Source organism: Peromyscus californicus, unplaced genomic scaffold (assembly GCF_007827085.1).
Source record: "Peromyscus californicus insignis strain IS unplaced genomic scaffold, ASM782708v3 Scaffold_10__1_contigs__length_136768540, whole genome shotgun sequence".
Taxonomy (NCBI): domain Eukaryota; kingdom Metazoa; phylum Chordata; class Mammalia; order Rodentia; family Cricetidae; genus Peromyscus; species Peromyscus californicus.
The window spans coordinates 12,875,009-12,887,691 of NW_026294391.1; the positions used below are offsets into that span (position 1 = coordinate 12,875,009).

The 12,683-nt window shown below is 41.6% G+C and overlaps 1 protein-coding gene across 1 annotated transcript in view; it reads left to right on the plus strand.

Annotated features, from left to right (window-relative positions):
• The first annotated feature begins 859 nt into the window (after positions 1-859).
• Clcn5 (chloride voltage-gated channel 5) overlaps positions 860-12,683 on the plus strand; it is a 166,294-nt gene continuing 154,470 nt past the window's right edge. The window contains exons 1-2 of the mRNA XM_052750304.1: positions 860-1,052; positions 3,256-3,415. Coding sequence (XP_052606264.1) covers positions 3,400-3,415 — 16 coding nt within the window. The 5' untranslated portion in view covers positions 860-1,052; positions 3,256-3,399. The remainder of the gene's footprint in view (positions 1,053-3,255; positions 3,416-12,683) is intronic.

The window sequence follows — 12,683 nt, forward strand, 5'->3', positions numbered from 1 at the left end:
ATTATATTTCTTCTAATTGTTTGGAATGGCTTTGGAGACAGAGAGATCTTAGTTAGAATCTGAGATTTCATTTTGTGTTTTGTTTGTTTTTGAGACAGTGTCTTGTAGCACAGGCTGCCTTCAAACTTAATATGTAGCCTAGGATCATTTTGAACTTCCTATTCTCCTGCCTTCAAATCTCTGAGTGCTGGGATTACAAGTATGTGTCACTTTGAGATTTAGCTTGGTAATGATTAAATTGGAGATAATACCGATGACTAACTGCAATATAGACTTTACTGTATTGGCTTAAATTGACTGCTGGAAGCATCACTATATTTGATCACTATTCTTATTGCTACTACAGTGTGAGATTGGAAAGGCTATATAACCTTTCTGTGCCTCTGTATTTTTACGAGTGAAAATGGATAAATAATGATACACGCCTCTAGGGTTCTCGTGAACATTAAATGCAATGAATAAAGTGTAGGAGTTAGAACAATGCCTGGCCTATAGGAGGCTTAAATATGTGGTCTGATGTTATTAGTATTATATTTCTACTATTATGCCGTGGGCAAGACGCTCAGGATAAACAGTTTGTTCTAAAGACAAAAGCAAAACCAAGATAGGCAATCTGCAAACAATGAAACCGAGTGGAGCATTGCTTTTTCCGAACGCAACCGACACGCCCAGCACTTGGGTTGGATCCTCCCAGTCCTCATTAAATATGGCTGCAAGCCTGCCTACCCTATTGCGGTTGCGCATATTGAAACTCCTCCCAGCAGCAGCTGCTTGGCCGCGGTTTTCCCCGGGCTGGGCCGAGGTGCTTGGAGAGGGGACTTCGTGGCGCGCATGCGCAGACGCCGTCTGGGCAGAGCTGATACTCCGAGGCGCCTGTCACATGAGCTGCACTCCCGCTCCGCTCCCCCTCCTCCCGGCTGGGCTGTGTGAATGAAGCTCTGCTGGCTACGTGGGGCGCTAGCTCTACTCGCTGTGTGGAACGCCAGAGCCGACTGAGCGCGCTGCCCACCGCCTGTGGACACGGGCTCCGCCGCGCCGGACCTCGGTGACAGGTAAAGGCAAATGGGCTTCCCTTTCCCAACAGGTCCTTCCCCGGCCGCCGGCCGCCAGCCGCCAGCCCACCCGATGAGCCCCCTGCTACAGCGAGCCAGGGAGAGCGCTCGCCTGCCACCACGATCTCCGGAGCTGGCGTCCCCTGTCTGGCTGCCACTGAAGGAGGTGGACGGGCTGGTTCCAGCCAGTGTGGGGCGGCATCTCTATGGGAGCCCAACCCTGTTCTCGGAGCAGGGTCCCCCAGGCTGCCCGAAGTTTCCTTGCCAAAGGGCGCCAAGCCCGCCCAGCTTTGAAATCGGGGAGCTTGACTGCCCACGTCGCCTCTCCAGAGGACAGGGCTAGGGCGGCGTTCACTGGGAAAGCGTGCAGCCGAGGCCGGGTTCTGCTCGCTCCTGCTTTGGATCCGCCACGGGTTTCGCGTGGGTCTTAGTGAAGTCCAATCCAGACGGTCTGGGCAAAGAAGTTGGTGTGCATTTTCCCTTTTGCCGCCCAACGCGCATAGCTGCTGCTTCCCAGGCGTTGGAGCCCTGCGCTCCAGTGCCTTTACCAGTAATGGAAAGAAAGCTTTAGTTTGAAACTTTGACGCACTTTTTACCTTTATGAACGTTTCAGAACCAATCTGTTGCCTGGAGTTGGACGTGAGTCTGTGTGATAACGTCAGTGGAAGCTGCACCGAGTAAATGAGGGAAACCCAGAAGTTGAAGCATTAAAAACCAGTGAGACTGTGCTTTACACATACTTCATAAATGTATTAGTAATTTCTCGGGTTGAATTTCAGAGCTGTTCCATTTCCCCTTGTCCCACAAGGCGCTGATCAGTACTTCTTAACTGTGAGCAAAATAGGAGAAGGGGAGAAAAAACAAACTTAAACTCAGCCATGTTCCAGATAAGTCATGGGAGCGCTTTTTCCTGGTGAATTCATCCTTGGAGTCGAAGTTTCTTAAGCTCTCTTTTTCTTGGACTTCAGGAGCCTTTCCTCATCCAAAGCCCGGTCTTTGTTGGCGTTTTGAGGACTGGCGCACACACGAACCTTTTTGTTCTTTACAGAAAAAGAGGTCATTAAAGAGGGCCAACATGCTTCTCAAACTAGTATTAGCCTTTAGCTTTTCCACTTCAGAGTTGCACGTGTTGCTTGTGTAAAAGCGATGGAAATAGAAATTCGCCTCCATGCACACCAGGCCAAAAGAGTGAGGGTTTTTTTTTTTTGAAAAAATGCAGATTAGCTTTTATGCTCAATGGGGAAAATAAATTATTAAAACTTGTTTAAATGGACAAAGTTTTATATATTAAACTTCCAAACCAAACTAAGAGCAGCGATCACACCCTTTAGTTTTTCCTTCGATTCCTAGTTCCTTTCATGTACTTGGAAACAGTATTGTCTTAAGACTGAATTTGAAGATTAAAATTTTCGTCGTACTGTTTTGTGTGTGTGTGAGTAGCGGGGTGGGGTGGGCGCAGCTTTCTGTAGTTAGTTCTTTCCATCTTTCCTCGCGTTCCAGGGATCGAACTCAGGCTTGGACGGCAAGCTCTTTTATCCCTGATGAGCCTTCTCATCAGCCCTGGATTTGAAAACTGAACACTGAGCGGCAGCTAAATTAATGTGATTGTACTTAAATTCATGTTCTGCTTGTATATTTTGTCTTTGATTCATCCCCTCATGATACAGGCTGTATAATGTGTTCACTAGAGGAGCTTTGCAAAGTGCGAAAGAACAAAATAACCTGGACAGGAAGACCCACATCCCAAAGGGTGTCATCATTTCTTACTCTCTATCTATTCTGCTCCGTTTCTTTCCTCTGCTGCATCTATTTTAAACTTTATTCACAGAATCTGCTCTCTTTTCTATGGATTTCTTCATGTAACACGGAATACTTTAGGGGCAGAGGAAGAATTCATTCACCAGAGTGTGGAACTTTAAGATAGGAAACACACAATGGCTATCTCAATCAAGCACTACTCATCCCCATTTACTGAAGCCCCAGTGATTCATACAGAATCCTGCAGCAGTGAGTGGCAGTCTTAACTGATGGTCTAGCTCCACTCTTGCAGCACAGTACCCCGCTGCTGCAGAGGGGAAACTCGACACTGCTTGTGTATGCTATCTCTGAAAGAGAGGTTCCGAGAGGGGCAGGAGGTCATCTTTAAGAATTTGAAATGCTTTGTTTTCTTTTCAGATTTTCATTTTTCTCTTTACATTTTCAGGTTTGGGGCCTTAAGAATCTTGCAGAACGCAGAAGCACACAGTTGCATTTCCATCTACGCCCTCTTCTAAGTCCCCCTTCAAAACTGGGGGCCTCTGGAAAGCTCTGAGCCTGTGACCCCAGCCTGGGAGAAGATAGGTACAAGATGGCCATGTGGCATGGTAAGAAATTAGCACTTATTCCTCTAACTGGTTTTTCCTCCTGCTGTCTTCCACCCCCACCCAACCCCCAGAGCCAGTGGCTGGCAGCCAGCTGTTTCTTTAATTTAACCCTTTCTTTGCGAGGACAATGCACATTCATTTAAGAGAAGCTGTTGTCAGCTAGAAGTTCAAATGATTTTCAAGTGGATGTGAATGAGGAATTAGACAAATGTTGTGCCAGAAACATTTAAAAGACCTTCCTTCCCTTACACATGTGTTCCCGGGGATTATATGTGAGGAGATGAATTTTTTTTTCCTATTTGTGCTTTTCATTTGTTTCAAGCAAATTTGGATTGTAAGATTCTCGAAAGGAGGGGAGACACACTTTGCTGCCTCTCAAGCTTCCTGTTCTCAATGAAGACTTTCTTGGGGTTTTGGCAGTTGAAAAGACTCATTGAATGTTACATTTAGATTTGGGTGCTAGAAAGAATATGCTCATTTTAATATTATGAACCCGAGAGCCAAGCTCAACAATATTTTGGTTGGTAAATTACATCTCTTGTTGTGAATTTCTATCACATGCAAAGTTGTTATTTTTAGTGAGGTTGGGCATCGATCTTCAGGATGGTATCAGAATTTTCATCGGAATCTTATAATCACCACAGAAGAAATGTGGGTTTAAGAAATGATTGACAAAAACTACTGAACTGTGTCTGTGACCCACCAAAGGTTCAGGGCCACTTACATGGAATAGAGTAAAACTGCTTCAATATCTATGAATATTCAAAAGCTAGATTTGTCTGTGGTTTAATGAATTTAAAAAAATGTTCTGTTGTGTTTTATGATTAAAAACATGTCCATACATGAATGTAACAGTTTTGATATACACAGATTGTCAATTTAAAAATACTTTTGAAATGTGATTTGCCTTGTATGCTGGCTTTGATGGGTGTTTATCACAAACAGTTTAGGGCCAATGACATGGCTCAGTGAGTAGAGGTGATTGCCACCAAGCCAGACAACTTGAGTTCTATGCCTGAGATCCACGTGATGGAAGGAGAGAACAGACTCTCATAAACTGCCCTCTGACCTCCACATGTGTGTCATGTGTTGTATGTGTGTGTGCTTGCATGCTTGTGCCTGTGTGTGTATGCATGCAGTTAAATCTGAGAAATTCTTTTCATTCAACAAGCAGAAGAGAGCGAGGAGTAAAGTGCAGAAGCTTGGAGCATTCCTCAGGATCTGGGAAAGACAGACTTATGAATAAACTGTGCCACATTAAGTAAATATTACCACAGGGAGAGGTGTAAAATGAGATGCAAGCCTAGAGAAAAAGCATGGTGAACTTTGAGGATTGAGCTGCTCTAAAACTGAGTAGGAGTCGGCCATATGGCTGCATGAGAGAACTGCGTTCTAGCCAGACAGAGCGGCACTGTTCAGGAACTTCAGCTTGCTTTGTTTGCCTGCTATGAGATGAAGCAAGGAAGGTGGTTGGAGGCCAGACAAGAAAGAACCTTATATGTTCTCGGAAGGCTTTTGCACTTGATCCTGGAGACAGAGATTCTGAACAGGGAAGGAACACAAGCAGATTTTGTTGTAGAAAGATTACCTTGGCAGCAGCGCTGAGATGAGGTGTTGCCGGAGATAGTGAAAAGCCTGGACTCCTTGAGGAGGAGTTTTCCACAAGAGTGGTTTAGGAGAAAGATAGTGAGCTCTGAGAGAAGCAAGGAAGGCTGGAAAGAGTACCGCGAGTTCCAGAATGTTTCGCGGCTGGACTTAGCAAGAACTGAGCCTGGACAAACAGCCAGCTTGGGCATGGGAGTCAGTCGTGCCGTCGTTCTGTGAGATGAGACACAGGAGAGGTGGCTGAAGGGGGTGATGGAAGCTAGTGTCCTAAACTTTTGACCTGCCGCCTTCCTTTTGATTCCTTTGGGCTGTCGGGTTGATGGTTCAAAGGCATTTTTGAAAAAGTATAGAGCCTGGAGTATGTGCGGGAGGGCATCTACTTTTGTTCTCCGGGATACATATAAAGTTTGTAGTTTTCCTCTACATTTGTGCAGATGTCTTTAGTTGTTAATGATGTATTATTTGACCATAAAATATTGTAATGTTTAATGACTAACAATTATTAATAAATAAATCAAATGCCGTATTTTCTTAGTACCATATCTTACGAGCTTGGCTCTGACATGTGATCTGCTTAACTTTACATCGACTGAACACTCATTTTGTTAAGAGGGAAGGGGTCTACAGAATTTAGCATTCAGGATCACCGCAGTTTATTGGCTAGTTTGGCAACTTTTGAAGGAAAAATGATAGTTACGGGTTAGCCATGTGCGTCTAGATTGAACTCCTGGCTTTGTTACTTGATAGCTGTGAGGCTTTGGGCAATTTATTTAAACCCTCTGTGACTCAGTGTCCTCCTTTGTAAAAGGAGAATGAGAATAGAGCTACTATATAAGGTTGTGAAGATGAATTGAGTTATGCAAAACACCTAAACCTAGTACTGTAGAAATGTGTGCCTATGTTATAATCATGAGACACTTAGAATACCGTTTAGTGTGTAAAAGTAGTCATAATTTAGTAATAGCTACTACTCCTACGATCACTCCCGTCACTATTGTTTTACTTTAGTTTGGATGGGACAGGAGCCCCATTCTGTAGAGGTAATTTCAGGTTGTCTCTGGAAGCCCTGCCATGTAATAGTCTGTTGGGCTCTTCAAGTAGAGGTTTTGATCAGAAGAGACTCTTAGGAAACATGTAACTCTGTCCTAGAGTCCTAGAGTCCAGGGTGCCCAAGGTCAGATAGTGACAAGTCCTGGGGACAGGACTAAAACCCAGTCTCTGTTGTTCTTGTTTGTGGGTTCACGAAAGAGGGAATGACTCCGTGGGTCTGTCCTCAGCTCAGGGAAGCTTTTGCATTAGTTTCTGGAGGCAGCTAGCTGGGAAATTTTAAGAGCTGAAACTCTCAGATCTTTTTGGTTCCTTGGGCCACTGGTGTAGTGCTTCTAGAGCATCTGATCAGAATTTGTAATACCTCTTCAACGTGGCCAACATTGTTATTGTGATCTACCTCACCTCAATGGAGCCCTCGAATACACGCTCTGGCTACCTTAAACAGAGTGTGTGTTCATATTTTTCATAGCTGAAGGGGTTTTGGTCTAATGATTTAGGGAAACACCGGAGAGGAGACTAGCTGGTTTAAAGTTATAAGGAGGCTTGTGTTAGTTATTTCTAACTAGTGTTTACTGAACTCAAGATGTATCCTGGGCCCCACAGATGCAGTGGTTTAATAAAACAGCTGTAGATGGTCTAGGTCTAGAAAAACAGCTATAGGCCTTGGCCTCCTGGAATTTAAAAGGTAACAACTCAAATTAATAAGATAGTTTATCTAACAAATGTGCTAAAGTAATTTGAGGAAGAATTACATCCACATTAATTTAGGAGGATTAAAATAGTTTTTAGTACGAGAGGAGGGAGGCTATCAAAGTTTTCTGTGCTTTAAAGCATATTTCTGCTTAGGTCTCACCCCCTCCCACCATTGGAATTCAGTCCTAAGACCCAGCATTTAAAGGAGCCTTGTGAGCAGTTCAGTGTCTAATCTTGTTTGAGAACTGCTGTACTAAAGAATTACAAGTTAAAGAGAGCAAAATGATAAAAGAACTAAAAAATAGGGAATGACATAATCTCGAGGTCGATATTTATATTCATAATAGCGAAGGTAGATTTAATAAAGAAAAAGATTCATATCATTAATTATGTAACAATTTAAAACTTCTGTGCAAGCCATAAATAAATTTAATGAGAAAATTAGGAAAAATTGCCGTAAGGTTCATTGTATTTAGCATAGAAAGAAGAAAAATGTAAATATTTTTCTAGAAAATCATGCAATGGATGGGGGAAATACACAAAGAAAAATACATAAAAGGAGAAATTCAAATAGCCAGTAAACATGAAAAAAATGTACTATCTCAGTAGTTGTAAAAGAAAGGGGAATTAGAATGGCATGCAGTTTTCTCTAGTATAATTTTGCAAAGATTTAAAAGGAATGGCAGAACTCAGAGTTGGTAAGAACATGAAGAAGCAGCTGTTCTCACACACATCTAGTGAGAATGTCAATGTAGAAATGCTTTAAGAATGTTTACGGGTAGTTAATTTTTTTCCTTTTTTTTTTTTTTCCCCTGAGACGGAGTTTCTCTGTGTAACAGTCCTGGCTGTCCTGGAACTCGCTCTGTAGACCAGGTTGGCCTCGAACTCAGAGATCCGCCTGCCTCTATCTCCCAAGTACTGGGACTAAAGGCGTGTGCCACCACTGCCTGACTGTATCACCAACGCCCGGCCAGTAGTTAATTTTCTTTGAGTTTATCCTAAGGAAAGAAGGATGGTGCTCCAAGGATATATGAATAAAGATACTAACTGTAGTGTTTTCTGTGTTGGGAAAATTGATGACATTTGCCTTCTGGTGCAGTCATACAGTGGAATATTTACTGTAGGTCCTAAAAGTGATACTGTGTTTTGATTTATTAACTTAGAAATATATTTATGATACAATGTTTCATGGGGGAGAAAAGCAGATTTCAAATGATTAGTAGTTAAAAGTCTGTCCTGTTGTGCTTCTTAGTATTTCTCAACTTCACCATCAATGAAGTATTGAAGAGATAAGTACTAACCTAATAGTTCCCAACTCCCTCATCTTGGATTTCTTTAAAAAACCTTTCAAACTGAGAGATGGTACAACAATTAAGAGCACTGGCTAGTCTTCCAGAGGGCCTGCACTTGATTCCCAGCACCCATGTGGTGGCTCACAATCATCTGTAACTCCAGCCCCAGGGGATCTGACACCTTCTTCTGGCTTCTGGGGGCACTGTATGAATGGTGCACAGATATAAATGCAAGTGAAATACCCATACACGTAAAATAAAATACATATTAAAAAAAAACATTCTCAATCCCAGGATTTCAGAGGCACACACAGGCAGATCTCTATGAGTTCAAGGGCACCCTAGCCTACCAAAGTTCCTTCAAGGCCAGCCAAGGCTACATAGTGAGACGGTGTCTCAGAAAAAAAAAATCAGTCTGATTCTTTGGGAATGTGTGGATTAATTAAAAAATATATATATACATATATAATTTTTGGTTTTTTGAAATAGGTTTCTCTATGTAACAAACAGCCCTGCAACTCTCTTTGTAGACTGGCTGGCCTTGAATTCAGAGATCCGCCTGCCTCTGCCTCCTGAGTGCTGGGATTAAAGATGTGCGCCACCACCACCCAACTTAATTAGTATTTTTAAAGCACCCCCTTCCCTGTGATTTCAATGTACAACCAAGTTTGGGAATCATTAAGTAGTGGCTGAAAGGATTACATGGGAAAAATAGCTTTCATATGTGAATTCAATGCATAATAACTATTATTGTTGTGATTTGGGATTATTCATAGTGTAGTCCCATTTTAATGTATGTGTTTGTGTCCATGTATGCATAATACCAATACAAATCTGAAAGGAAAGCTAGGCATGGTGGTACACTTCTATAATCCCAGCACTTGGGAGGTTGAGGCAGAAGGATTGTCATTATTTTGAAGACAGCTTGAGCTACATAGTTCCAACTAGACTGGGCTAGAGTGTGAAACACTATTTCAAAACAACAAAATCAAAACAAGAATTGTCTGAAAGGATATATATAAAATTATTTAATGTGTGTAGTTCATTAGAAGAATGTATGTTTAGCATATGCAAGTAGATTCTATCCCCAGCACTGCAAAACAGTATTAAATAAAAGATATTGAGATGCACATGCCTGCAATCCCAGCACTCAGGAGGCTAGAGGATCACTGAGTTTGAGGTTAGCCTGGGCTACAGTGTGAAACCCTATCTCAAACCCAAAACAAAACAAAACAAATGATAAATTTACTTTATTTTACTTTACTTTACATGGTTACTTGTTAATTAAAAAACGTAATTTCTGAAGGAAGTATACACACATCTATACACCTTTTACCTTTACACATTTATAGTACAAACACTAGATATCATTTCAATACAGGGGGAATGAAAATAAATTATGGCAGGTCTATATAATATAGTTTCTGGCCATTAAGAATGAAGACTAATGGCTGAGTATTGTGAGACATTCCTGTGATTTTAGTACTTGGCTGGTTGAAGCAGGAAGAAGAGTCTGGCCATCCTAGGCTACAAAGTAAGAATTGTCTAAAAAAAATCAAGACTAATGCTCTGGTAAATGTTTTTGAGAGAAACTCACACTATAAGAAATGCTCCAAAGTATTTAAAGTAGCTTTCTCCAAGAGGTAGGATATGCTTACATTTTTCTCCCTTTTTATACATTATTTTATTTTTCAAATTGTATACAACCAATGTGTATTCTTTTGAAAAGCAGCAAAGAAGTGATTTGGAAATGAGATAGAAAAGTCTGGACTTCCACAGAATGCCTCTAACAAGTGGTACAGAATTGGGGTGTCTGGACAAGTGTTTCACTTTTTATGTCCCCTCAAACCTTTGAATAAGAAGAGAAAAGAAATCAGGTCTCTGAGAGTTTGGTTAGAGCAGGCGTTCTGCTATTAATACTCCCAACAAGTACTCTTAATTTTTGGCTGTCTCTACAATTGATTCTAAAAACAAACAAGCAAACAAACAAACAAAAACCCCAAAAAAACCAAAACAACAACAACAACAACAAAAACAAAAACAAAAACGCTTTGAGGCATGAAAATGGAGACAAAGTGATTGTGCTAAACAAAATGGGAAATTACATTGCATCTGATGAAAAGAAACATAATATGTCACTGAATATGTGAAAAGAAAGTGGAGGAAGATTATAATATAATGCATCCTTGCAATGATAAACGAGTCTGCTGGCTTTGAAATGCAAAGAAACTAGTAGTTTAGACCTTGTAGGTTCTTTTTTCTTTCTCATCACAGTGTATTTGGAAACACTCAAAAGCCCCAGTGATTTGACTGACACATGGTAGGCCAAGATGGAGTGTTACAGAGCAGTTGATGAGTTCATTACAGAGGTTTGGTGTGAAGTCTGGATAGTCTGGCTTGCTAATTGGATCATTATTACCTAGAAAAATCCATCTGCTCCTGACTCTTGACCAAAATGTTAGCATCCTTTTGACTCTCCAGTGAGAATCAGGTTTTATAGCAGTAGCAAGGAAGCAGAATCCACCCTACTTCCCCCTGGTCTGGTACAGTGCCTGCCTGTGGCAGGTGCTCAAGAATTGAGTTGTCAATTACAAAATACGAAGAAGGTATAAATATAATAAAAATCAATAAAATAAGTTTTGTTTCTCTTTATCAGTTTTCTACAACTCCCCAGAGAGTTTGAAATGAATGGAAAATGAATTTTATGGCAAGTATTGAAATAAAGGAAATTTTGTTACTCTAACTGTTCTTTCTCAAGCATGCATCTGTGGAGGAAACCCAGGACCTGGTATCTTGTGGGACTAGGATTTGAACCCAGCTTTGCTATTTGGTAACTAAAATTACCTCAACTCCCAAAGACTAAGTTGCCTCACCATGGCTCAAATACAGTCTTCGGAGACAGTTGCTGAGCTTATATCCGGCCTCTGTCACTGCCTCTGTCACTGCCTCTGTCACTGCTGGCTGTCTCACCTGCTTCCCTGTCAAATGGGGTCGGTAAAAGAGCTCACTAGTGTATTGGGGTGGCAGTCGTTGGGGGTCACTGGAAGAATTGAATGAGTTCATTTACATTTATAGCCCCTCTCACCACTGCCTGCAAATTGTTCAGAATTCACAAATGCTAGCCTTTACTATTAGAGTATGCCAAAGATACATATGATAATGTTTACTTTATACGAATCTAGGTGTGATTGAGCTAACCACGGAATCATTGGTAGCTGTGGCATAAAAAATAAAGTAAGTTATTGAAGAGGCATTCTTAATCTGGGAAGTGACCGTAAGTGTGATTCATTTCAAATGTTTAATCTTGCAAAGGAAGAAACTGAGACATAATGAGACCGTCTAGGCCACACAGCTGTCACGTGGTACTTAGAGCCAGGACCCCGGGGCTCCTGATAATGGCTCTTTTTTTTTTTTTTTTTTTTTTTTGTCTACCTGTCTACTTATCCCTATTGTTTCGTGTTGTCTGCCTTTGGAGCTCTGCTAATTTTGTGGTGTGTGGTGGTGGGGTCCTGGGGATTGAATCTGGGGCCTTAGACATGCTATGCAAGCACTCTAGCATTCTACTACTGAGCTATATCTCCAGATTTTCCTTTACTTTTTATTTTAATCTTGAGGCAGGATCTCATTAAGTTGCCCAGGCAGGCCTTGAACTTTTGGTTTTCCTTCCTGGGCTTCCTGAGTAGTTGAGTAGTTGGGATTGCAGGCCTGCACCCACCACCATGCTGGGCTAGCCGCTCAATGTTTATCTTTCCTTACTGTGCCATATTGGTACTGTGAAGAGTGTCCCTCTAGTTAAAAAAAAAACCCTTTCACCATTTTTTTTGTCACTGTGCTAGCATTTTTGAGATAAGTTGAGGTTCTTAGGTTTTAACCAGAATTATGATTCAGAACTTCCTGTTTCATGTAATGCCTTTCTGTGTCATGGGTAGGGGGAGGCAGGACTTGAGAATTTCGCTATTGGTAGCAGCAAATGGCACGTTCTTCTTCCAACCTTCTGTTAGTACCCCAGATATTTATAGACCCGTGGTAAGACTAAAGGATCTATTGAGTAGTTAATGGTGTGAGGTAATTCTCTTTGACATGTCATATTTTGATGCTTTTCAACTCAGAATTGTCTGACATTACGTGGCATTTTATTGTATTTGTTCAGGATTTCTGTCCTGACTGCTACCATGAGAAGTAGAGCAACACAGAAATCACAGTGTAAGCAGAAAGTAATCCAAGGTAGGGACCATGCCGTACAACTGAAATAGTTACTATAGGTATGTGAGGTACTTTGGACACTGACTTCTTTCAGCTATCAGCCTTCCAAACATACCCGTCCCTTGGTGAAGCCAGCTGTGTTTTCTGTGCTCTAGTGTGTCGCCCTAAAAGGCACTGGCTGGACTTATCTAGTACTTCTGTTACCAAGACAGAGAGCATTTAGGACAGACAGCGTCCACTGAAGGTAGTGCTCACTGAATCTTCCTTTAATGAGTAATAGCTGTGCTAAGCCAGCTCTGAAATGATGGATCTTTTTTAGATCCTAAGATTTAGACAGTCGATTCAGACTAGATGAAAACTCATAAGGCCTTGGCAACACCACCCATCATTATCGCTAACACCAGGAATGCCACATAATGGTGTGA